Below are 26,153 nucleotides of genomic sequence, written 5' to 3'. Positions count from 1 at the left end.
TGCGACGAAGGAGGCCACTGCATGGCGTAGACTCCAAACCGGAACCTACAAAAACCTACACACACTACACCGCATGCACCCCACATCTTACAGGGATGAATGCCCATGGTGCGGGGCCACACCAACCCTGTACCACATTACGTGGGAGTGCACACTACACGACCTTGAACACCACAACATGAACACCTCATGTGAGCAATGGGAGGCACTGCTGTCCAGCCCGGCCCTCGACGACCAGATCAGGCTCGTTCAGAGAGCAGAGTGGATGGCAAGAGCCAGCGGAGCCCTGGACTAAGGGCCCCGACCATCAGCAAGGCCCCTACGGGGCAATCCACAGGAGCTTTGCCTGTACATAAATAAAGTTTGTCATCATCATCATGCCTCTTGGCCAAGTTCAACCGTAACGGAGCTTTTAAGGCAGCTTTGCCGCAATACGTGTAACGAGGTGAAGCATCTTGAAAATCTGAAGGGGTCACTTTCAATTGGACGTTGACTGTATTTGTCTTTGGGAAGTTTGAATTGTTCGAATAGTAAAATTCCAGTGCAAATTGAATCGAATAGCAAACACTAGTTGAAAAATATTCAAAATTTCGAATATTCGCACACCCCTAGTGATATGCGATACATTAATCCCATTTCACACGCATGTCATATACCATTAATTATTACATTATCACTAACTGCTGGTAATCATAATCCTGTAGCAACATATGGCAGCACCTGTACAGATGAGACTGCCTGCTTTGATCCAAACTCGTGCTTGCTGCTTGCCTGCTGCCATTACAGCAAAAAATAAAGGGTAAAATCGGCCCATGGCTTTATGTCATCAGTAGTTACACATGGAACTTCTGTGTCTGGTTCTGCGATATCATTCCATGATGGAGGACCTGTCTGCGAACTGTACAGCTCGGAATAAAATTTTCGGCCACCTTCACTATGTCATTAAAATAACAAATAACATTGGCCTGTATATCTTTTACTGCATGAATTTTGGTGCTGCCTAAACAGTTTCCCCTTTACCTGTTTTGATGCTGCTGCTTCTATCTCTTTCACATTATAACTTGTATATGTCACCGAGTTTCTTCTTGTTTGAAATCTTGGATAGCTCACAAAGTTCTGCATTTTCTCTTCAAGTGGTTGCTTTCATCTGTTATCTTGTCCTTGTGAAGTAACCTGTTGTTTGGGAGAGCCTTCTTGTTTTTTGCCTTCGTGCTTTACCTTCAACTTCAGTGGCTGCTTCAGAGATCAGTCTAGTTACGGTTTTGTTCCTTCCATCTATGTTGTTTTTCTCAAGGGCAATCCTCATCTGTTTTATTCCAACTATATCTAGCTTGGCCCCTTACTTAGTGGTTAATCTTGCTCTTGTTTTCTTCAGATCTTCACCCTTGCTAACCTATTATTGCTACATCGACTTCTACGTCCTGTAATATTCCTCAGTCTCTCCACATTATAAAATCTATTTCATGTTTTGTTTCTCAATTGGGGCTTTACCATGTCCACTTCCTATTCTTTCTGAAGGAGGTGTTTATTATATGGAATTATTTCTTTCTGCAAATTCAACTAACATCTATTATTTCTAGAGTCAATACCATAGTTGGCAACTGCTTCTTCCATTTCCTTTCATATTGAAGTCTCTCATGACAATGGCATGCACCTTTTGCATTGTTAATGTGACATCTTCATAGAACAACTGTTCTACTTGTCGTGGCCGGACGTTGGAGCATGCCCTTGTAGGTACTACTTTCACTTTGTTTTCAAATTAGTTGTATCATTGCACTTGCTACCCTTTCATTGATACTGTAGAATTTATTAGTGCTGCCTGCAATGTGTCTGTGAATTAGAAACCCCATGCCACACTTTCCAGAGAGCCTGCTGCAGCACACAGGATGTACCGATTAGCGCTCCAGTTGTCGTAATTTCACTATGGCCAAACTTTTGTCTGCGATTGTGAATTAAAAGAGTACTGACACGAATTTTAAAAATTTGCAGATTGTGGCTCTAAATAAAAATACTGGTGTCGAGAAACCTAAAAAGTATTGTGGTGCCTGGGAATGCATCGTATATATTTTCTTTACCGCTACCTTAAAAAGACACTTTCGGTTTCGATATCGAGGGGGCGGATTCTCAGTGACGTTTCAAAGCAGTGCGACGTCACGGGGATACGGAAACTCTCGACGTACTAGCGGCAGATCCGCGATCTGCTCGTGATGCACATAAACAACGATGAGTGAATTGTCGTCCAGTGACCCTGACAGTGATTTCAATGATTTAGGCTGCATGCAGGACGCAGAACTCACAAACTTGGGGAACTGTCTTGACTCATCGGGATAATGTCCATTGCAGTGGGGCTGGCTTGCAGATGCTCAGCGATGAAAACTTCAAAGTCAAATTAAAATATTTTATACGTGTTCTCCGACTCCGGTGTGTGGACAGTGTTGACACTGCATACCAAGGAAACGAAAAATGTCCCTTTTTGTGGTGTCTCAAGATCGTGTCAGTACTCCTTTAAGTTTCTCGTGTCCTCCTTTCTTGTGCATGCTGCAGAGATTTGCAACTGTGGAAAAAAAAATTTCCACTGACCAATAAGTGCACTTTGATTCGACCAATAATCTGTCATGAAAAATGCTGTGTTGAACCTCTGTGTAGCTGTTAAAAGCCAAAGTACAGCGCATTGTTTAATATGCAATGGAAATGATTACACGACCAAATAGATACGGCATAATTTCATGAGCACATATTTATTTCGTATGCTTCTCAAGCACTCAATAAATCAGATGCACATCCAATGTAAATATCTTGCTAACTTCCCAGAGCAAAGTCATTCGTGTGAGAAAGGCTGCACACTTCACTTTTGATGCGTTGCACATACAGATGCCGAAATTGTCACTTTCGCAATGCCTCCTGGGCAAAGCATCAGGTTCTGCTTTACACTCGCCCAGTGTATTTGGGCCGACTTACATGCACAAGACAAATTACATCATGTCAAGATGTTTTGACTTTGGGCATGGTCAAGAGCACAAGTTAGTCACAACAGAACCATGATGAGTCAATAACATTTCGATAGAGATGCTTAGCTGACTTTCCATTGTAGTGCTCGAATGTTAAGCTAAAGGTACCCATTTACAGAATCACATGACGCTACAGGAAGTCATTGCTAGATATTAAATTCAGAGAAGAGATTGTGCCACTGCAAAATGAGCCATTATAGCTAGCATATAGTCATTCCACACCAAAAGTGTCTGGGGCTAGTGCACCCTCCACAATGGATAGTTGATGTTAGTAAAACAGCTCATTTTTGTACAGTTAATCAATTCAAGAAAAAGATTCTGCACTTTCATTTGACTAGGAAAGCGGGTGCATGAGCATACACACGCAGCATATGCAAATGACCCTAGAAGCATCCCTAAAGATAAAGGAAACGGGGGGGCAACAGCCGTTGCAATGCTTGCTAGGCAATGTCAAATTTCCTTTTCAATGGCCCAGCAACAGGGACAGGGGACACAACATGTGGAGATGCTTGGACAACGGGTGGGGCCAGCCCTCCTGATCAGGCAGCCACCTGCGTCTCTTCGTACATCTGCCGCAGCTCGATCTTTGGGTGATTCTCGAACAGGGCAGCACGGTTCTGCATTTCTCCTTTCTTGACCCAGTGGCAGTAAACTCTGAAGGCACAGCCATCAATCACCTGCAATGAATGTACAATACTTTTTGGTGTCAAGGGGCAAAAGAATGCAGTCACACAATGCTACAGCACTCGACGTACATTCGCTTCCTTTTATTGAGAAGAAAGCCTTGACTGCCTCATCACACGCTGGCCTTGCAAAACTTCAAAATAACAGGGTTCAAGCTGGAATCGAACCCATTCCACGTGGCAGTCAAGGGTTCTACCACAGAGCCACGCCAGTGCTTGAGACTGCTTTGGAAAAGGACCCCATACAGGTGTCGTATCGGGTGAGGTGTGACATTGAGAGACGCAATATTGCGCGGCAGAAGCACAGGATCGCACTAGGTGTCACACTATGTGAAGTGCAAAACTAGTGAGTGGCGTGAAGCTTCCCACCCACTACAAAGGGCTCAGCCATCATTTGTCATCACTATCACAGGGGTGAGACAGCTGCGCATATTGTGCATTTTTTATACAATTCCGTTTTCCTGCGCCAGGCTGCTCCAAAAGCATGAAAATCGCAAAAATTGCGCCGAACTGCTCCAAAACAGCCTCGAAAGCCAGAATTTCGATGCCCACGTCAGCTTCGTTGGGAAAAAAGGCTGAGTTGACAATATGATTTTCCAAATTGCGCCTATAGCAGCGCCTGGGATACCAAGAAAATGAGCGTGTTCCTCCAGTTGCAATGGTTTTCGCGTCGACGCTGCTGCGTGTGGTCACCTATGCACGCGTTTGCTGTGGGAGTGTTTGTACCGTTATGACGCACACCGTGCACGGGAGAGGCATCACCCTTGTTGCATCAATGCGGCAACAACTAGCTTCCTGCATGCGGTGCGTCTCCGCGATGCTCTGGCGGTTTTTCACGCTGACGCTGGCAGCGGACTGATGCGAAGTGCCTTTGTGTCGTTCTCCAATAAAATTGTGCACTACGCTTACAACGGCGCTATGCTCGCAGCACCATACGCAATAGTCAGTTCGAGATAGCTTTATGAGATAGTCAATGCGGAGAGGTATCTTGGCACCCGCGCTGCACTCTCGAAGGCGGTCCCGCACGAGGGGGCAGCGAACGGCGGTAGCGCGCCTTTGTCCTCGCCTCTTCAAAGTGTGCAGTAGGTTTGACGCTACGCCAACCGCACGGCTGAGCTAAAGGCGCTTATTGTGATGCCCTCCTTACAAACACTGACCTACAGGAAGCTCTGGAGAAGCTTGAAAAGCTAAATAAGCAGGTTTACAAAAAGATCAGTTTCACCGCAAGTGAAGCAATGAATGCGATAGCATCAAATTGTAATATACGAAGTAAGGCTGGCAGCTAACTAACACTTATGGGTCTGCTCAAAGGAGAGAAGCGTTGAGATCACAGCACTTAGAAGGGTATACGAGCCGTCTGTGATGCCAGCCGAGATAGCGCGCGCGCGCCAGCGATCGCGACCGCGCCCCTTAAAGTCGAAGTCCACAGTTGCTGCTCGAGCGACCCCCCCCCCCCTGAGTTGCTTCGTGCTCTTTCAAGACGGGCGGCGCGTTTCCTCTCTGCATGAGTGGCAATCAACGGCAGGCCTGGTATGCGGTGTTATGTTATTGCATGTGCCCTCCGTGCAACGGGGATCGGTCGGCCACGTTCGTCGCCCTCGCTCGCGTGCTTTTACCCAAGAGTAAAACACACGATGCGCGGGGGATCTTATCGATTTGGACATTACACGGAACACGACTGCGATGCCGAGGGTAAAAACCTGTTCAGAATGTCCATATAATTGCTATCGCAATAAAAGCCAAAGCAGTAATCTGCTAAATTATATCATTGATCTTAAAAAGGCCTATTGCTATGTAACTGCAATTCTTGTGAAATCAAATTCTTTTTGTTGTTTTTTTTTTTCGAATTTTTATGAAGTGAACCTAGTTTGCAGAACCTTTTTTTTCAATTACTTCGTGCGTTTCTTACTTGGGCTAGGTCACATAGTATTTAAAGAGGTATAGTTCATACCTGGCGATACTTTCTGCAAAGGCTGCTTCAGTGTTACGTCTATCCTAGGCCAATTTAAATATGTACGTGTCCCCCCAAGTTGCTACAAATCTGTTTTTCAAACTCCTGAGATGACATAAACTCCGCTAACTGCTCCAAATCAGGGTTCTTCTGCTCCAAAAACTGCTCCCAAATCAATTTCAGCCGTCTCACCCCTGCTATCATCAGCTACAGCATCAACAAAGTGTGCAGCTACATGGTGCATGTATTGCATTACAGACCGTAGTGCGTACTTCGCTAAAGTTTACACAACTTTGAAAAAGACATACGGTGATTCCACGCAAGATCAAACAAAGGATGGCCGGTCGACCTTCTAAATATAGTTCAAAATTTTATACATTGTTGCCTGATGAGTGGAAGGAAGAGGTCCGCCATTGGTTTTGCTGTAAAAATTTTTTTCAAAGCACCGGGAATCAATAAGGACGAAGTGGTGGGGTGCCGCGCTTACCTGCACTGCTGTTTTTTCCGACTTTGGTGATAAATTACACAAAAGATGTTATATCTGCATACCTCAAATTTCTTTAGATAAATATTTGCATGTTTTCGCTTGCGTTCAGTTATGTTTGGTTTCTCTGGGTAGTGTAGATAAAAAATCTCAAAAGAGACCCAAGAAATGTCTTTTTGTCTACTTTGCAGGCCTTTTTCTCAAACAAGGCCTGCAAAGGCAGAGCGGCAAAAATTCCGCATTACGTTCTAAGCATACTTATTTAACAAACTGCCAAAGCTTATATTTATATCACTTTTCAATAAAGAGATATGATCGGGCTAACTTCAAGAACACACATACAATGGAAATTTCTGACAATTAAAAAAAAAACCATTTTTGATATTTCTTAAACTTTTCCCACTTATTCTCTTGCACATCAGCGTTCACAATCATTAAAAACATGCTGCATAATTTTGTTTCACTAGCAGTTATGGCCACTCCGATGAGGCCCTCGCGCAAGGCATCATGTAGAACTTTTCGATTTTGGCATGATATTGTATCGAGTAATTATGTCTCAACGCTGCAAATTAGCTGTGAAAGACACTGTAGTGAATGACTAGGACTCAGTGTTGTACGGGTTCCTTTACGCAATGCGGCATCGGAGAGCACATGACGTGTTGCACATATCACCTCCACGAAAACAGTCAGAATTTGATACACAACTTAGATTACCAAAAAAAATAGGACAATATTCAATAAGCAAGCAAAGTATTCGAAATAATCTTTAGCGAAATGAAAGAATTGTGAAGGTCATGGAGAATCGCTTCATTAAAAAAGAACTTGTTTCTGGGCAGGAATTTTTTACTTGAATGATTCGACAACGCAGATTGCCTTCATTCCTGTACACATACATAGTAGCTTCTTCCATGCAGACCCGGCTATGCGTGCGACGTACAATTCAGGAGATACTTCTGCTGACCTGGATAGCTGCCAGGCATGCCAAGACTGAATGCCATGGAAGGCGGGCACTCTCGTCCACTCTTCCTTTTTCAACTTGTAGAAGGCAACAGCTTCTTTTTCTTCCAGATGTATTAGATGCACACCTTTCAGTTTTTCTGACAAAACAGTTACAAAGTCTCTGGCCGCACAGAGAATGGTACTTTGAGGGTTTGTTCTCAAGTTGTTGAGATGCTTGATGCTTGACGAGTCCTCCAACTTCGTCACACGCGTTTTTCACATGCCCAGTTGGTGAGAATATCGATAGGGTATTGGGACAATCACTTTTTCCGAACTCGAAAAGCTGGTACCCACTTCTGAAATGGCTGGCAGCTCCATCACTCACACATGTCACCTTGGAGTACACTGGCAGGTTGTCGTCCACACATTCTTTCACTTTCTTTAGAGCCAAGCAGGCATGTGCGGAGTCGTGGCTGAAGTTGTCCCAATCGCGAAACTCTTCGTAGAGTTTTTCCGTGTGACCATGCATGTAAACACGGAAACTTGCTGCTTTTGCCAGTGGTATTCCTGAACTTCGTCAGGAAGCATGACAGTCCAGTTTTCCCCAAAATCAAAGAGGAATACAATGCTCCCACACTGTGTGCATTGCTTTTCCTCGTAGATAGCTTTACCTTGTGTCTTCCTGATGTGGTTGTGCATGATCCACTTTCCACTGACACCCAAGATGATTAAAAAGTGTCAGCATCCAAAACCATTTTCAGAAGGTCGCCTGCCTCCCACGTCGCTAGGAGTATTTATTTATTTATTTACTCTCGGGGTCAATAGACATTACAGAGGGGAGTGGTTTATACGTACAAGAGAAATGTTCATTCCTATTCATACAATAATAGCTTCGTCCTCTGGGGTATTATATTCCTCCACTGTCACAGACCTGCCTTTTAGACACTGATTGCATTCGCCTAAAAGGCACTGTGGTAATGACGGAATGCAAATGAATGCTGAGTGAAGATCATCAGCGTCGATTCTGGGGCCAGTAATGTCCTCAAGAGCGGCAAGGCAAAGTTTTTATAGTTGGCACAAATGACACAAACGCACACATCATGCCGGGGTTGCATGAAATTCTACACCCAGCGCGGTTGCGAGATGTCGAATTTCAATAGGCTAATGCCAGAATCAGGATGGTCGTCTTTGTATATGCGAAATCAAATGCTTCTCTTATAGATCTTGTCAAGAAACGTTTTGTTACAATGTTTTTTTCTCCATCATTCGTAACCGACAGGACATCCTTTCTGTTAGGGCTTTTTCTGGAACATTCCAAGTCATCCTTTGTGTAGCACCCACACGTTGCAGACACGCACTCAGGGCTCACCTTATGCCTTGCGAAAGGATCCGGTCGGTACCACACGCCGTGATTTTCTTTCAATTTCCTTGACTTGTTGATTTGATACATCGATGCTTCAGGAATAAGCTTCTTGACCTTACTTTTCGCTAGCGTTGATGGCAGGAGAGCGAGAAGTTGACCATGTTCCTGTGGCATCATCGATGCTGCATAGGCTTGTCGAAAGCTTTCGGGCCACTGCGCGCACAAGGAGCACTTTCCTTCGGATGAAATTCCCGATGCATCACCTTGGCTGTACGCCCGGCGTATCTTGCAGCGAACATTTTCGGCTACCACCTTCTGCACCTCCGTTTGTTTTCTCTTGATGTAGGCAGGCCTGTCTCGACTTTTCACTGCGGCTGGAGGTTTCAAAGGGGACACACCGGTAGTCGCAATGGCCTGGTTGACGACGTCAATTTCTTCTTCAGGGGGCATAAAAATGTCATAGCACAAATGAGCGTTCCATGAAGATATTTCACTGCAGAAGTAGCGAAAGCACGGGTAGCACAAGTAGTCAGTCTCTTTGACAGTCACTGATCTTTCGGATGTTAAAAGCTGTTTCAAGACATTGATGTCTAGGTCGGTAACTCTGCGAAAATTTGGCTTCTTTGCAATGAGCCTCTTGTGCTTCGAAAAGTAGTCTGCACAATATGCTTGCTCAGAGCTATGCTTTGCCTCCATGAGACACACCGGAGCAGAGCAAAGCGCAAGCACTATCGGGGTCAAACGAAGTGTGAGCAGCGGATCGTACGCTCGGCCAGCACAGGCCGTCTACTACAGTCATCTGAGATAGGCGTGTGCATCCGGTTACCCTTAGTTTTGCGTTTGTTTCTTTTGGTTTTTCCGCCGGAGCACCACGTTCATGCTTTCCACTAACTCAAATGGCGCAGCGCAGTTTCTCTCCCGAAAGCGGCTGTTGCCCGCGTGCGTGAAGCCAACGCTCCTAGCTCCCTCATAAGTGTTTTCATCTTGCTTCTACAGCAGCGCCACTGAAGGAACACAGTCAAAGTTCAACTTCCACGTCGACGCCATGAGTGTTGCCTGTGCGGACGCCGAATGCAGTCGGTGAACTCAAGCTACAGTCAGCGCATCTGTGACCTTGGCCGATTGTCACTTTTTAAGCGCCAAGCACGTGCGTTGGAATCCCAGCAGCCGTGCTCAAGTTACGTCAGTTGCCTCGGAACGCTTTTGTTTAAATATACAAGTTCGTATTGTAGACATGCCTTTGTTTGTGTTTACTTGCAAATACAAAAGTTATCTCGTGAACAATATCCGCTACATCTACACTTCCATCTCAGCCGTGTTATCAGCGCCTGGCTGCAATGCGAGCAAAGGGTGAATAGAATAGCGATGCTCCAGTGCACATTTGTTGAAGTTACCCGACAGGTGTGGCTGTTTCGCAATCTATTGGTCAGACGACGCAAGAACGAGCTCTCACTGCGCCAGAACATGCCGGACTGTGAGCACGCGCCTGCTCGGTAGTCCCGCACTCATGGCCACTCCGGTGACCAAATCATTTTGGAATTGGCGTCCTCAGTGCTGCCGACAGCATTTTCAGTGCTGCTGGCCTTTTCAGCAGAAGTCTAAGCCTGCATTCTATACACTTAGCGGGCAGGAAGTCGGATCTACAGTTGCCTATCCTTGCTTCCTCATTTGATGGGCCGTAACTATTAGCAAAACAAAATTATGGAATATGTTTTTAATGATTGTGAAAGCTGATGCGCAAGAGAATAAGTGGGGAAAGTTTAATAAATATAAAAAATGGGGGTTTTCTTTAACTGTCATCAGAAATTTCCATTGTACAGTGTTTTCTTGAAGTTAGCCCGATCGTATCTCTTTATTGAAAAGTGATATAAATATAAGCTTTCGCAGTTTGTTAACAAAGTATGCTTAGAACGTAATGCGGAATTTCTGCCGCTCTGCCGTACGCATTGTTTGAGAAAAAGACCTGCAAGTAGACAAAAAAACATTTCTTGGGTCGATTTTGACATTTTTTAATAAAAATATCCAGTACCCAGAGAAACCAAAAATAACTGAACGCAAGCAAAAACATGCAAATATTTAGCTAAAGAAATTTGAGGTACGTAGATTGAACATGTTTTGTGTAATTGATCATCATCGGAAAAAACAGCAGGGCAGGTAAGTGCAGCACTCCACCTTTTCGTCATTATTGATTCCCAGTGCTTAAAAAAATTTTCATCCAGCAAAACCAATTGCGGACCTCTTCCTTCCACTTATCAGGCAACAATATATAAAATTCTGAAATAGATTTAAAAGGTCGAACGGCCATCCTTTGTTCGATCTCACGTGGAATCACCCCATACGAAGACAAAAGTGCTCGCATGAGGCATTAAAGGGTCGATTTAATGCGAAACTTGTGTACTTGCTTACTGCAGGTCGTTTGTTGCATGAGCACAGCCAGGCTTTCGGCTTCTTGTGTTACAAGAATGCGACAACTGATCACAAACAGTAAGAGACCACTGACTCTTTCTTGAGCACCATTTGGCTCATTACTTATGCAGCTTTTCATTTTATTCGTCAAGCTGTGCACTGGTGTGTAAGCTTGGCTATCTTCAATGGACTCTTCATGTGGCCGCCCAAGACTTGTAAAACACTAATCCAGCCAATTCTTGAATACTCGTCTGTAGTACGGAAACCTTTTCAGAAAAATGATATTCACAAGATTGAGTCTGTACAGTCTAAAGCTGTTCCTTGCATATGCCGTAGATATGACAGATATTTTACGCTTTCTAACCTATCGAGTCTTATAATGCCTAAAGGTTCTGCGCTCTCTAAGTAACTCGTCACGACTCAATTGTTTAGACAAATGGGTTAAATTTGCTGATCCTTCTGGTACTTGTAGCTCTCACAAACTTAAACTTTCAACATTTTAAACTAGAAGTGACATGTTCAAACAGAGTTTTTTCCTTCAACAGTTGAACACTGGAATTCTTTACCAGGAGGTGTTCTGTGAATTGCCTTATTGTGGCTTTTTGTCTACACTTGATGTGTGTGCAAAATCCTCACTTGTGCAATAGGCCCAACGCGAACACAAAAAATAAAAATACTACTCTAGGTACACAAGTGTTACTAATACCTTTCGCAGTGTCTTGATACGGTACGGGTTAGTCCGTGCAATATTCAAAGACAATGGCTCCGGTGTGTATCGTAGCCGCCGAATACGCACCAGTGCTCTGACACAAAGGATGCCAAACTGCAAGATGCAACAAGAGTTATGAAGACTAATCAGTCACTTCTGTTGCATTTTTTTCCCTTGTAATGGAAGAGATTCTAGCTTCAGAGTCAAGAGCTGTTTACACATTACAAGTGCTTGTCATACATGCAAAAACACAATCCTTCCAATCTGCCCACTTACCTGAAAAGTTTTTCTTGCATTAAAGGCACGCTTTTGCATTGCCACCTACAAGTGTGTAGAAGAAGAAAGCAATATGGCTTTAGAAGAAGTATAATAGGCTTCATTCTACATCTCTAACAACACTGATTTATTGGTCAACTTTCCTAGAGAGAGCGCATGGTAGCAACAATTCTGAACAGTAACTGTCACTGGCTGAAACATCCACCTTAAAGGGCCAGTAAACAACCCCGAGGTCCAAAAATTGTAACGAAGAGAAATGTGCGTACTTTTGCTATGTGAACATGCTGACGCAAGCATTTTGCGAGTACGTGCTATAATAAGAAAGTTACAGGGGTTAGAACGTCCGTTTCAGCTGGTTTCAAATTTTCGCGCGGCTTCGCAACCCTTCTCCGCCACAGGGAAGCAAAGGCGTAGCCAGTCGTCGTGAATCCGCCCACTTCGGCAACGTGACACAACATCAGCAATTGACGTCACCGGCAAGCTCGATCAGTCGCAATGCACTTCCACCATGCGGCTCCTGGTTGTTTATTGTTTACATTGTCGCACCTTTGTGACAGCTCACAATGCAGCAGGAATGCGTGCTTGCTTTCCAAGACGACGAAGGGGCGTGAGAGAAAAGCGTGGGGAACCCCGCTTGCCGCGCGTGGAATGGGAAAACCAAGCAAGCGCAACCCGTCCAACTACCGGGGATTCCCCTCTCTCCGCTCGATTTGCAGCCGACAACTGAACAACGCTTCGCCTCATGTCGAAGGTGAAGTGCGTGCAGGTTCTATGCAGTGCGAGGAATATACGCGCGACAACCCGACAACTACGTGGCCGAAACTGCATCGCCGCAAGTCGAAGAAACAAGGCGCAGTTTCGTAGCGGTGGGTGGGAACAGGAACTGACGTTAACTTGACAACTGTTTGTTGAGGCCTGGTTTAGACCAATCGATGAGCTTAGTGGTACGTCAAGTTGCCCATGGGCCTGAATAGACAGCAGCCATCAGAATGGTTGGGAAACGAGGTAGTCACAGTTCAGAATAATTGCACTGAACTCAAGGACCATCGCACTGACACAACCAATTTCATCGAGCCAGTCATCATTTCCTTCACTTGCACATGATTAAGCCCAGATACTGCAAAGTACTACAATTACATCAAATGCATGAAGATTTTTCATCCAAATTACCATACAATTCATAGCTACTGAACCTTACAACCATGCAAGGTGTAGGTTAAAAAAAAACTTTTGTTCATGTTTTTCATTTAACTCTTTCACTAACTGCACTTGGAGCAAAAACTATTCGGAGTTATTTTAATAATCTTTTCTCACCGCCTGTTGGCTTTAGTAGTGTGCCATTGTCAAGATTATGCACAGTGGCTGTGAATTTAATTTTTCTGGAATACTACTGATTGGAAGTCCTCCTTTCAGTCTGTTGACATGGGTCCCTCCCCGTGCAGGTATAATGTAACGCATTGTAGCTTTACTACATGTGCATGTGCGATAACACGAGTCTGGCAAAAGAAGATGTCAAATGAGTATAAATTCGCGAGGTAGCACCACCTTCAAAACACATGTCTCTAGATTCTGCATCAAAAAATCCGTAAACAGGGGGTGGGTGCTCGAGCCGATGTTTCGACAAGTGAACGTGTCTTCTTCAAGGCTGGAACTGAGTTCCAGCCTTGAAGAAGACAAGTCCCACCCCCTGTTTACGGATTTTTTCATCGCAAGCTTCCATTTAGATTCTGCATCAGTATTACAGTTAAGGTTGTGCAGAATTTATAGAATGTCAATGTGCTGTGTAATGCATTTTAGGTACGAACATTTGGGAAGCAGTGCTAGACAAATTTTCTCATTACTTCCCTCATTACTTCAGACGTTACTTCACTACTGTTTGGCAGCACTTTTTGTTTCATCATATGTACTAAAGTGAATACATAAATGTTAATAAACAACATGTTTTGAAATAGCCATAGAACACTGAATTTACTCATTCAAGTAGTATTTTCTGCTTCTAGACGCCAACCTAAAAAAGGTAGAACAAGTCTAACACAGGCAAAAAAAAAAAAAAAAAACATGTAAGAGTTGTCATGGAAAGCTAGCATAAGGTTATATTGCTGGCAGCCTATTGCTTGGACTTAGAGGCACACTGAGCTCCTACATTGTGCAAAGGTAAAAATCGTAGGTGATTATATTACTTTCCTGTCCCTTAATGGCTTTGGCACTAAGTTTAGACAAGGACCAGGTTAGACTGCAATGCAATATTTTAGGAATTCCAAACAAATACTGGGACATCGATAGCCCCTTCAAGGGACACTAAAGGCAAATATTAACTTGACATGTACTGTTGAAACAGCATTCCAGAAACCTTGTAGTGTATTTCGTGCCAAGAAAGTGCTTAGCTTGAAAGAGTTTTAGTGGTTCACACATGTTAGCACACTTCAAACCACCTGTCTCGAAAAAGTTTTGTGCTGTAGCATTTGCCTTTCCTGCCCTTCACTGCCCAACAACCGATACTGCGGTTTCTTGCACCAAACGAAACTACCACTGAAACGCAACCACGCCAGTGGAGAATGGCCAGGCGATAACAGAACTTTTAGAACACCTGCATCATCCTCCAAGGTAACGTAAAGAACTTTTTTTTCCATGAACCAAACAGAAATGCAGAAGCTGCATTTTACTTCATGTTGTATTGCACTGCGATGTTCTTTTTTATCATGGATAGTTTGAATACTAGTGACTAATTGTACTGAGGACCTTTGACGGCATTGGTCTCTTGTTCCAGAATGTCCCACAGGTGGCATAAATCGTGTTGTACATTTACCTTAATTTCCCGACTAGTAAAGCACTGCGATGCATAATACTGACATTTTAGACATTCTCAAGCATTGACCTTCACTGTAGCACAAATTACAGTGTGCCTTTAGTGCCCTTTAATTCTTTCGGGACCGCCCCATTGGAGCATCGATCATATATGATCCGCGCGCGCTGCAAAGTTCATAGTTACATGCGTTTTTACGTGTATTGCTGTCTAGCGTGTAGTTTTATCACTAGACTTTCGGTTTCGGCATAGTTTGCCATATTTTCCAGAGTGTGGCGACACGTGAGAGAGAGATTTGTGGGCAGCGAATGTAGCGAACCATGGCGTCGGGCTCTTGTCAGGCCGTGCGAAAAAACCCACGTGAATCGCATGATTCTGCTGCTTCGATGGCAGGCTTTTTTGATGAGTCGACCAGTGAGGTGTCCAAAGATGACTGAGGGCTCGGATTTTATTTCGGAGAGCGATTCGGACGAGGATCGACCTGGGACTTCAGCCAGTACTCGTAGGTCGGTGTAGTTTCACATCCGCTTCCCTCGTTAGTAGCCAGAGGCTTTCTGCTTGTTCACATGGATCTATTTCTGTTTGGTATAATCTCAACAAGCTTTTAGAGAAAAGCTCATCCATCAGCTTCTCAATCTTGACGACACCAGGCCAGCCTTTGCCAGAACAGATTCTGCACCGATTCTCCAGCTGTTATGACTGCAGTTTCATGACCCACTGATGACGCCAAGCATAGCACATGCTGTACCACTGTTCCAAACCTGAACACTGTTCAAGTTCAGCAGAGTTTTCCCCTTCAGTGCCACACTTGCATAGAGGCTCTCCTGTACATCTTGTCATGATCTTCATTTATTACAGCTAATCATAGATGGCGCTTCTCAAGACTGATCTCTGATGTGTTGGAATTCAGTTGAGTGAGTGCAAGTTTCGACTTAGTGTTTTCTATGTCCATCTTGAGCAAGGCTTTACGAATCATATACTATACCCATATACTTCGACACGTGTTGGCCACTCCCTGGGAAATTACACAATCTGTAGTAATTACCTGAGCTCCAGGGCAGGTTCAGCCTGCCCACAGTGCAAAATATCAGTTCACTAACCCTATCATCCCGTCTGCAGCAAACAAAAATCACCTAAAAATAAGTACATGCTGGCTATCCACTGGACAAACAGAAAGAGTTGGGTGCAAACACTAGCCATTACGGCGAGAGCTCCAAAGAAATTGTAAGTAATTTGTGTAAAGCATCATTCTGCATCAATAAAAATATTCATTCAATCAATCAATCAATCAATCAATCAATCGATCAATCAATTTTGCATTAACAATGAAACATCTGATGGCTTTCTCATTTTGGCAGTGTGATAACCAACAAAGGCTAGTGGCTATCTACTTCACTAGTGTGTGCATCCAAAAAGCAGTACTACATTTCATTTTTAATACCTTAAAGACCCCATTTGGGGTATTACATAACGGGTGGTGAGCATGTTTATACATTAAAAGGCAGGGATTATGGTCAAATACAACATACTATACTTGGGAACAACTCTTCTTGGCAGTACTGTGGAAGTCACAGAACCAAAATGCATGCCTGCTAGCACGCCAAGAAATTACCTAAGTTTATTGGTAATTTTCTTACTGGCTTTGCTGAAATAAATACTGCTTTATTTATTATGATACTCAAACAGTTACGGGAAGTTGTAGGTAAAATTCAGTTATTGTTCACGTTACAAGAATGTCTTCTTTTTTCTTTCCATTTCTGAGACAGCACCACGCTTTCTGCATGCCTGTTTTCCAGAGTAAACATGGCTTCCGTGACATCTATGAGTCAGTATGCAGCCACCGTTTAGTTTTTAAAGAAAAATACAGTCTTAATATGACAGTGAAATGTTCACTGAACAATGGAAATGTCTCTCTCCCATTCATATTTTTCGTGTATATGTTTTTCTAAAAGCATTAAAGGGACATTAAAGGCAAATATTAAGTCGACGATTGTTGCAATAGCATTGCAGAAACCTCGTAGTGCTTGTTTTGTGCCAAGGAAATGCTTATTTTGAAAGAAAATCATGTTTTAGTGGTCCGCACGGCATTAGCGCACTTCAAATCACCCGCCTGAACGGACCTTCTGCCGTAGCAGTTGCCGTGCCCAACGTTGTCCGCCTTTACTGCCTGGCTGCTGAAGCTACGGTTTCTCGCGCAACAGCGGCCATCAACCTTGCCAAGGCGCAGCCACGGGCCACTCCGAAACTGTATAGTTCACTGTAATGGAGCTTAGCTTGGCCAGCAGCAGCAGAAGTAGAGTATCGACAGGGCGAAAATAGCGAGAGCCAAGCACACGCAGCAGTACGCGATACCGAAACTACCACTGAGACGCGCAGCTCAGCGAAAACGGAACTTTTGAACCACTCGCGCCGTTCCCCATGGTAGCGCCAAGAGGTTCTTTTTTCCATGAATTAAACAGAAATGAACAAGCAGCATTTTATTACGTCTTGTGATGCACGGAAGGTTCTTTTAGATGCGAAGTATCTCTTGCTCGGGGGCATGTAACGCGGCGTTGTAGTCCGCACTCACACTACGCATGCGCGACTCTCCTCCTTCCCTCTCCAACAGCTGTGCGTTACTCTCTCCACTTCTATACCAGCACCTGCTTGCGCTTCCCCTGCATTCTCGCTTCTGCTCTCACAGCGCATACGCTACTCTCCTCCTCTAGTCTCCTCTCCTTCAAGTGCTAGAGCGCTGCACGCGTTCAGTCCAGCGCACGCCTCGGTTGGCTCCTCTGAAATTAGGGATGGTAAAAATCGATGAACGATTAATCAATTAATTGATTAAAGGTCCACAATTAATCGATTAATCATCATCGATTTCCACCTTTCGATTAATCGATTAAAGCTATTCGATTAATCGATTACGGCACCCCCACTCCCGCTGCCAACCGCCCCCCTTGGCCAGAGCGCATGACTTCGAGGCGCGCTATCCTGAGACGCAGATGCCGTGCACATCGCCTCTCTTTCACTGCTTTCGCTACAGCGCATATTTCTGCGCTAGCAGAACGAGCCCTGAGCTGGCGGCGGCCATACCCCATAGAGAAAGATATGAACTCGCCCTGAACCCCAAGCCACTCAAGCACTCCCCAATGCTTCAAGACCGGACAGGAGGTGGCTCCACCCCCTTGAGGCAGAAATGAACTTGCCCGCTTCGCTCCGGCTCACAGTCTCCTGCTGCTACTGCCTTCACCTCCTCTCTCTCAAGCTTGTTGAGTGTCGCCTCAGTATACGTGGGGCTTGCGTTGCTTTCGTGTTATATTGTGTAATTATTACACATTGGTGGTTATACTGCTACCTTTGGGATGTCATAATGCCGGGCAATTGGAAGAGGAGCGCAGTGTGGTCGTTGTTCGCTACAGATGAGAAAACGAAGACTGCGAGGTGCAATAAATGTGGCAAGCACTTCTTGAAGCCAGCGACGGAGACTCTTAAGATATCGCCAGCTGCACGCCCACTCTATTCACGTGCCAAAGAGCCATCTCCCAAAGAAAGGTGGTAACGACGAAGGTGAGAGTGTTGAAGAACCCTATCCTGACGACAACAATCCACCCCTTCAGGTAAGTTATCAGTATCTCGCTATTTAGCCAACAGCCATCTCCCGATGACGGGCCCCTTGTGTCATGTGCGGAAGTGGGAATTTTCGCACACTGGACACAAGAGGCCCGTCGTCGACACTTTCGAAAGCGGGAATTTTCGATTGTCAGCGCCTCTGATAAAAAGATTTGGGTCCATATCAAGCACGAACGATGCCTCTCAAACAAAGAGATATCGGTTTTAAAGCACCCACAAAAAATGTCGATTAATCGATTAAAACTTTCCACCGAAAGCAATTAATCGATTAAAGGCTAAATCGGTTAACGATTAATCGATTAAAAATTTTAATAGACCATCCCTATCTGAAATGCGGGCTCGACATGCCGAAATTCTCTCCTGTGCAGCGCCGCGATAAGGGCCAGCACATGCGCGTCCCCTCCCCCTCTCTCTCCTCTCCTACGCTGCCTCCCTCTCGCGCGCCTGTTGACATTCCCCGCACGCCCTGTGAGAATTAACGGCCAGGCTAGAGGGAAGACACGACACGCGTAGTGTTCCTCTTCGCGTTCCACGATGTGAGGTCAGTAGCATGCCCAGCGAACGCCAATGGAACGCGATCGTGCAAATGCTCCACCTTCGCATCGCCTCATGAATCCCTTTAGCGGGAGATGGTGTAATTTTTTTTTTTATTGCAACTTGTTTGATTAGTAGTGGTTAATTGTACTCAAGACTCTGATGTCATTAGGATCATTTCCAAAATGTACCAGAAGGTGCACACATCGTGTCCTACATTTACCTTAATTTCTCGATTACTAGAGCACTGCTTTTGATACTATTGACGTTTTAGACATTCTCACACATTGACCTTTCACTCTGACATAAATTGTTATTTGCCTTTAGTGTCCCTTTAATGGCGTGAGCGAGCAAAATTGAATTCAGCCGCAAGCTGCCGCACTACTTGCAGAGTAACACGAATGTGCGGAAGCCCCCCCTCCGTAGCCTTCACTCCACTGCCAAGACTGGCTGTCCCAGAGTATATTTACAAATGTAGAAATACAAGTGTACTAGTTATTGCTGATACAGGCTCAGGGACATTTAATGAAGAGCATGTACAAGGGCACAAACACTTCTACAGTTTGCTCAATCATATTTAAGAACAGGAGGCTGCAACAGCTTCAAGCTCAACTAAGGCATCGTTACTAAAGGTACTTACATCTTCGGTGACGAAAACAGATGCACGTTTCTACATGAGTCACAAGACGGAGAGAAACAAGCAGAACAGATATGCATAAAACACAAGGAATCAAAGCAAGAGCACAGAATTCATGCAAAGATAATTTCATGCAGAAAGTATGGCACATGTAGCGCGAAACAAGGACAATTAAAGACCATGCATGCACACTTAATCTGTTTAGAGCAACACGAAGGCAGATATGGTTCCCATAACTTTCTGATACTGCACTCAGTTGCTTGCGGCTAAATCTTGTACACTTGCAACGAATTTGAAGAGGACGTTTAACAGACAATCAAGTATGTGTTCACAGCACAGCCAGAGGAGTCTGGTTTAATTCATGCGAGCAAGGTCGGTGTGGGCACAGGCTTGTAAATGCATACAAGTTTTGCAAGTGGCAATTCAAGTGCTTGCTTCTATGCTTCTGGCAATTGACAGAAATAAAACCAGAATTGCATGCAAGCCAAGAAGGGCCCTGAACAGATCTGGAACATCGACACAAGCACTAGCAGCAGTGAAACATTGGCACATTCAGTAGACAAAATGCTGGCACTGTCCTCAGAACTTGAGTAAAACTGTCACAGTGGACAAAGCCCTGCAACTTACAACAGCCTTGAAGAAGCAATGATCCAAAGCTTGTGAGGCCGTAAGGCGTTTTTTTGGATCAACAACCAGCAGCTTGCTGATCTATTGGAAAGATGTTACAGTATGTCATTAGACCAAGAGATAAGACAGGTGCAACAAAAGATTACAGAAGCTTCAGTAGCACAGCTCTTGCTTTATTTAGTGGCGTAACTATAATAATAATGCCCTCTCTGTACTCTCCTTTGAAGCAAAGTACAGGTTGTCAAACCACATCTGGTGCTCAATTATGTCGTTTTTCAGCTGAAACTAAACAAAACTTGAACTTGAGTCAACGATGAAGAGGTTCCAAACCAGTACATAAAAAAACAAAGCAACCAAACGAAACCACTTTGCCAGGCAGTTCCGAATGTTTAAATGGAAATGCTATTTCCCTCAGGTGACCAGTATTTTCACCTGCAGAGATTGCCAATTTCATAGGCTACTGCAAAAATATAAAAAAGGCATTGATGTATTGTAAATGTTGCTCGATAATGTATACAGCCAAGTTCTATAAGAACTCGAAGGTAATCCAAAAATGGCTCAGCATATTAAAAAACTTGAAGGACGCTTGAGCTTTGCCTTCAAGAGCAGAACGCAATAGCGTAATCGGGCCCCACGCACAACACCTTCAACCATGCCACAAGGAAAGGAACATTTGTGCGCGTAACATTGGCCGTTTCAAATTATCCTAATGCTTACTGCAAGTGAAGTTGCAAAGCGCCCACTACGCCATAATTTTTCCTTGTGCAAAATGGCGAAGTACGCTCTACACGTCCATAAAGTGCCATGCACACCTGCACACTTTGTAATGATGGACAGTTTTAAACCACCCACTTGTTACGCAATTCACATGTTTTGACACCTGCTGCAATTCTACAATTCTGCCACGCAATATTACATGTGTTAAGGAGACTCACCCCACTTCATGACATTCTTATAGCGTCTTCTTTTTTTTTTACGAAGCAGTTTCAAGCACTGGCGTGGCTTTGGGGTAGAACATCCGCTTGCCATGCAAAAGGGCTGAGTTTGATTCTCACCAGGACCAAACATTTTTATTATTTATTTATTTGAATCTATCTCGAATGTTCGCTCATGGACAACTTCAATTTTTCACTCGCAACCAACGACGCTGCCCCCAATGCCAACACCGGAATTTCTGTGAAACGAGCTCTTTAATGCTACCGCATTAAAATATGCTTATGTGAAGCTTATATAACGCATCTTGAGCAGTCTCTTCAGATCATGAAAACCAGTAATTCATGAATTTCCCTCATTAAAGCTGCACGTAAGGCGTAAAAGCTTAGATAGTAGCCATTTTTTTAACTGCACATTATTGTAGAATGCTAATGTAGGATCGGGAAGCCTTTCGTGTTCTTAAAGGAGCATTGCAGTCCTTTTTCTGATAATAAATGGCTACAGGTACATTGCGGTTAGTTCTCTCTGATACTAATAGCATTATTCACTACATTACATGGCTTTGTAGCTTACTAAAGCAAATCTGTCACAAATCCCTGCTGCATGAGCCGTACATATTTTGAGAAGTGCATCTTATTCCTGTCCTTCCATGGCAGCCATTCTTGACTGCACACGGTGTTTTCTTTGATATCACCTGCCAAAACAATGCTGTTTTGTGGTTATTAATCCTTGGTATCCCATGACCAATCAAGTTGTGCAAGTAAAATATTGTTCGCATATACGCCATAACAATATGGACCAGGGGTCTCAAACTCACCTTGGCTAGTGTGTGACAATGTGTGGGTTCGAGCTAGTTGGTACTCCATGATCAACACTTCTTGTGCAAAATTTTCTCAGACAACGGATGAAACAGACACGGACGGGCGTGTCTGTTTCGTCCGTTGTCTGAGAAAATTTTGCGCAAGAAGTGTTGATCATAGTGTGTGACATTCACGAAATTTAGTCTCCCACAAAGGCAGGGAAGAAGGTTGGAGTGCGGGGAACAAAATATCAGCTAATGTTGCTATTTGAAAGAAGCCCTTTCCCATATCACTTATGCAGGTCGTTTCTGAAAAGGATTAGATGTCAGGTTTCCAGAAACATATCGATACTGATCTCCAGAATGACTGAAATCTAGACACCAATTCTGGAATCCAGTGTTTTTGTTAGACGGTTAGGTTTTAACATATGGTGACCACAAGGGGTGTCATAAGAAAAAGTTGCTTGGGACCTGTCACGTCTGTGTAGCTCATGAACACGCTTATTATGAAATATTTAAAAAATATGGGACTAAGACACTTCTGTGCGCAGGTTGTCTACCAAGTTGACATTTCGAAATTCCCTGAGTTTTCATGGCTTTCCCTGAGTACTTTTGCTAAAATTCCCCGAGTGAAACAGAACTTTCTTTTATGTCAAGATGGGCAGACACCATGTTGCTCGATGATGTCACTCTCTAGTATCACGTTAAAAAATAAAAATGACTTAATCCAGAGTACAGTTAAACAAAGTTGGTAAAAGCGGCAATTTACTCCGTTATATCGAAACTTTGTTAAACTGAAATTTGACCTTTCATACAAGGTATAGTTACCAAAGGATTCATTTTACACTGAAAATGCCACACGAATTGCTAGACTAATACAGCAACCAGAAAAAAAATTTTTTTCCTTGCATGAAAAAAATCAATTTTGTTGAGCCTGAGGTGCAGCAATCACAATTAGATGCCTTGCTAGAGTGTCATGTGTAAAGACAAAACAAATGCAGGTTTAACACAATGTACAAATTCACTTATTCTGTTGCCACAGCTTGTCTCAAACTTCGCGCGTTGCCCAGAGCAGTGTGACGCCGATGCAATCGTTGCGCAGCCGAACTCCACGAACGGGCAACATCGAAAACCGTCGCACGTTAGAAAAAGAGTCGCAGTTTCATCGCGAGGGCAAAATGATGAATCCGATAGCAAGAAATAGGAATTTTATACGAATATAGGCTAGCAGCTCACTCCATCAGAAAACGCAGCTGCTGCACTAAGACAGGTAACCTATCTATGTATGGCTCAGGGGCGGATCGAGGTGCCTGCCTTGGAGGGGGTTTCCATCATCCAATCGGGTAAGGGGGGGGGGGGGAGTACAAGGCTGACGCCACCGCCTCAGCAGTGCGTTTTAGGGCGGGTCACACATATTTACAACAGCCCAGAGGGGATTATGGCGGCGCCTAAGAAGCCTTCGTTGGAAATGTGCATAGGGAAGCATGAAAGGGTGGAGCGATGAGGAGAGAGGTAGAGAGTGGGGACATGATTCTCCTTAGCCCTTTTGGGCAGTGGTAGGCAAAGCAACCTGGCAAAGGGGGCAAACTCAACAGGGAGCCTGACAAAGGAGGTGGACGACAGGCACCGAAGGGAGGGGGTGGGGACTGCAGGCTTGGGGAAGGGGGGAGGGGGGCAATCACCCCTACCACGCGCCTTTCCTTCTGGATCCGCGACTGCTATGGTTTCAACGGAAGTTTTGCAACAGGAGCACAACACCTACAAAGGTATGAGCTGTCTGCTGATCCGCTCTTAAGATACCGCCAGCTTAAGAGCCGTTGATTAAAACGGTCGATGACAACGGACCACACCTGGAAACTTGCGAAATGCACAGAAGATTACACAGGAACATCACGGGAAAGCTGAAATTACAGGGGCAAATTTAGCCGTCAGATTTGGCGGCAGTCTGCAAACATTGACCTCATAGCATGGCAACAGACTTATCCGACCAACTCCTGTACTTTGAGATGCCTGGCGTGTCGGCCGTTATCCTATTGTTCGCCCGCGGCCACCGTGTTTTACTGGATTGCCACGAGGCGGCGCCCGCTTCCGACACTGCGCCAGTCGCTCTGTGGAGCTTCGCAGCGCTCAACTTTGTGAAAATTTTGTGCTTCAAGGTTTGTAGGGCTTAGCAGAGTGAAAATAAAGCCAAAAACGAAACTAAAAAGTAAATGAGGTGAACTAAAATAGCACAATGTTTATTCACTGCAGCAAAAGGCCAGGCTTAGCATTCTCTGCCAAGAGCTGGGGCGTGCTGCAAATGACACGATATCGCAAAACGGTAATAATACGAATAGATATTGCTTCAACATAAAAAAAGAAATAACATCGATGCAAAGCAAGATCAACTACAGGTTCATGCACATAATAAGCAGAAAATTGTAAACAAAAAAAGGGAACATGTATATTAGAGCTGTGCGAATAGCAAAATATTGGGTGCGAAGCGAATTTGAATATTGAAGTGTGAGTGTGAATCGAATCGAATATTTTTCGAATATTTCTCGAATATTTCTTGAATATTTTTCGAATACTTCGAAGCGAAACTGCAGAAAAAAAAGTTAGAGAGGATTCCTACGCATATTGTTATGAGATAGCAACATGAAAGTGTTTCTTTTCGCTATTTTGATGAAGCACTGGCGGGGTGGTGTTTCATAGTTTGTCTTATCAAGAATGAGGCAATGTAGAGGCCTAACTGTATTTATGTACATGATTTGGTGCAACCAAAGTGTTGCCAACAACACTTTACACGTGATAGGCAGAGATGCCATTTCCTCAGCCTCTCCCCCTCTTTCAACTTCTGTGGAAGCCCAACTGATATGGCGAACAAGGGTGGGCTCCCTTCAAGTCCGAAGTTCCAAAATTGCCTCGTAGACGTCAATATATAAGAACATCTAAAATTTTAGATGCTAAAAAGCTTCAGCTTCCGATTTTTCGGACTTCCTGCCCAAATTTCAGGTCCAAAACAGCATTAATTGAGCCCCCACCTCTGCCACATCTTTCATCTCCATGTTGGCACCAGCATTTTCTGTAGTACATTTGCGACAGTAGCAGAGCTTGAAAGCAGCTTTGCCGCAACACCGGGGTGTGATGAGGTGAAGCATATTGAAAATCTAGATACCACTTCCAATCGGACGTTGACTGTCTCTTGGCAAAGCTCGATCGTAGCAGAGCTTGAAAGGCAGCTTTGCCGCAATATTGGGGTGTGATGAGGTGAAGCATATTGAGAAGCATATTGAAACTCTAGGGACCACTTTCAATCGGACGTTGACGGTCTTGGCAAAGCTCGGCAGTAGCGGAGCTTGAAAGGCAGCTTTGCCGCAATACCGGGATGTGATGAGGTGAAGCATATTGAAAATCTAGGGACCACATCTATTCGGACGTTGTCTTGGCAAAGTTCGACCGTAACGGAGCTTGAAAGGCAGCTTTACCGCAATACGAGAATGTAATGAGGTGAAGCATATTAAAAATCTGAAGGGGTCACTTTCAATCGGACGTTGACTGTATTTGTTTTTGGGAAGTACGAATAGCTCGAATAGTAAAATTCCAGTGCGAATCGAATAGCAAACACTATTTGAAAAATATTCGAAATTTCGAATATTCGCACACCCTTAATGTATATATTATATCACAGGAGTAAGTATCACAGTTATACAAAATAGCAGCAGCCCCGGCTATGAAGAAAAAAATGCAAAAGATTGGTAGTCAAAGAAAGTGTAAAGCAGAATATGACCTTGTTGTCACAGACAATGGTAAAAAACGAGGGGCGTCATCATACATATGTAGTGAAACTAACAATTTAAAGCGAATAGGGTGGAAGAAGAGTTCCCCAATCCATGACACTGCTATCACAGTTGATGTCTGCTGTCCAAAGAAATCACTTAACTGAAAAAAATCAAATAACACAACCGAGATATGCCATTTCAAAGCTTCAGTACTTTGCGTGACAGCGGCTTGTTGTGATAAATTTTAGCCACTGCATTTCTGTCACTTATGTCTAATGCATGGTTTGAAAATAGGGGCTTCATAAATTTTTTGCATATTAGTTTCACAAAAGCCTCTCTGTGATCATCACTGCAGCTTTTAGATTTCAACACAGGCAAGCCTGTGATTGCACTGTGCTGCAAACACTGCTCCATTGGTTTCAGAAGAGCTTTTCTGTCTGACAGCATTATCTCCACGTATTTCTTCAGTCCATGAAGAACTGTAATGAGTTCTTGTGTCGAGTAGTAGAGGCCACCCCTGTCTTGGTGGGAAATCAACCCATCAACAGCAGAGTTTCCTTTTGCTTTCCTAACTAAAGCCACACACTTCTCACATGCACTTTTCTTTTTCGCTCACTACGCGAGCTAT

General features: G+C 44.1%; 1 protein-coding gene across 3 annotated transcripts in view; it reads right to left on the bottom strand.

The window, feature by feature from the left end:
* Positions 1-2,712: 2,712 nt before the first annotated feature.
* The window catches only part of LOC119389346 (phosphorylase b kinase gamma catalytic chain, liver/testis isoform), a 69,521-nt gene continuing 46,080 nt past the window's right edge, over positions 2,713-26,153 (bottom strand). For 2 of the 3 annotated variants that reach the window (XM_037656565.2, XM_049414406.1), the window contains exons 11-15: positions 20,033-20,113; positions 19,409-19,438; positions 11,820-11,864; positions 11,541-11,657; positions 2,713-3,685 (exon numbers count right to left, since the gene is read on the bottom strand). In XM_037656565.2, coding sequence (XP_037512493.1) covers positions 3,548-3,685; positions 11,541-11,657; positions 11,820-11,864; positions 19,409-19,438; positions 20,033-20,113 — 411 coding nt within the window. In that variant the 3' untranslated portion in view covers positions 2,713-3,547. The remainder of the gene's footprint in view (positions 3,686-11,540; positions 11,658-11,819; positions 11,865-19,408; positions 19,439-20,032; positions 20,114-26,153) is intronic. The other variant, XM_037656567.2, reaches the window with a different exon arrangement.

This window comes from Rhipicephalus sanguineus, chromosome 4, assembly GCF_013339695.2.
Source record: "Rhipicephalus sanguineus isolate Rsan-2018 chromosome 4, BIME_Rsan_1.4, whole genome shotgun sequence".
NCBI lineage: Eukaryota > Metazoa > Arthropoda > Arachnida > Ixodida > Ixodidae > Rhipicephalus > Rhipicephalus sanguineus.
Note: the sequence above shows the minus strand (reverse complement) of the source record. Positions and strands in the feature narration are given on the sequence as shown.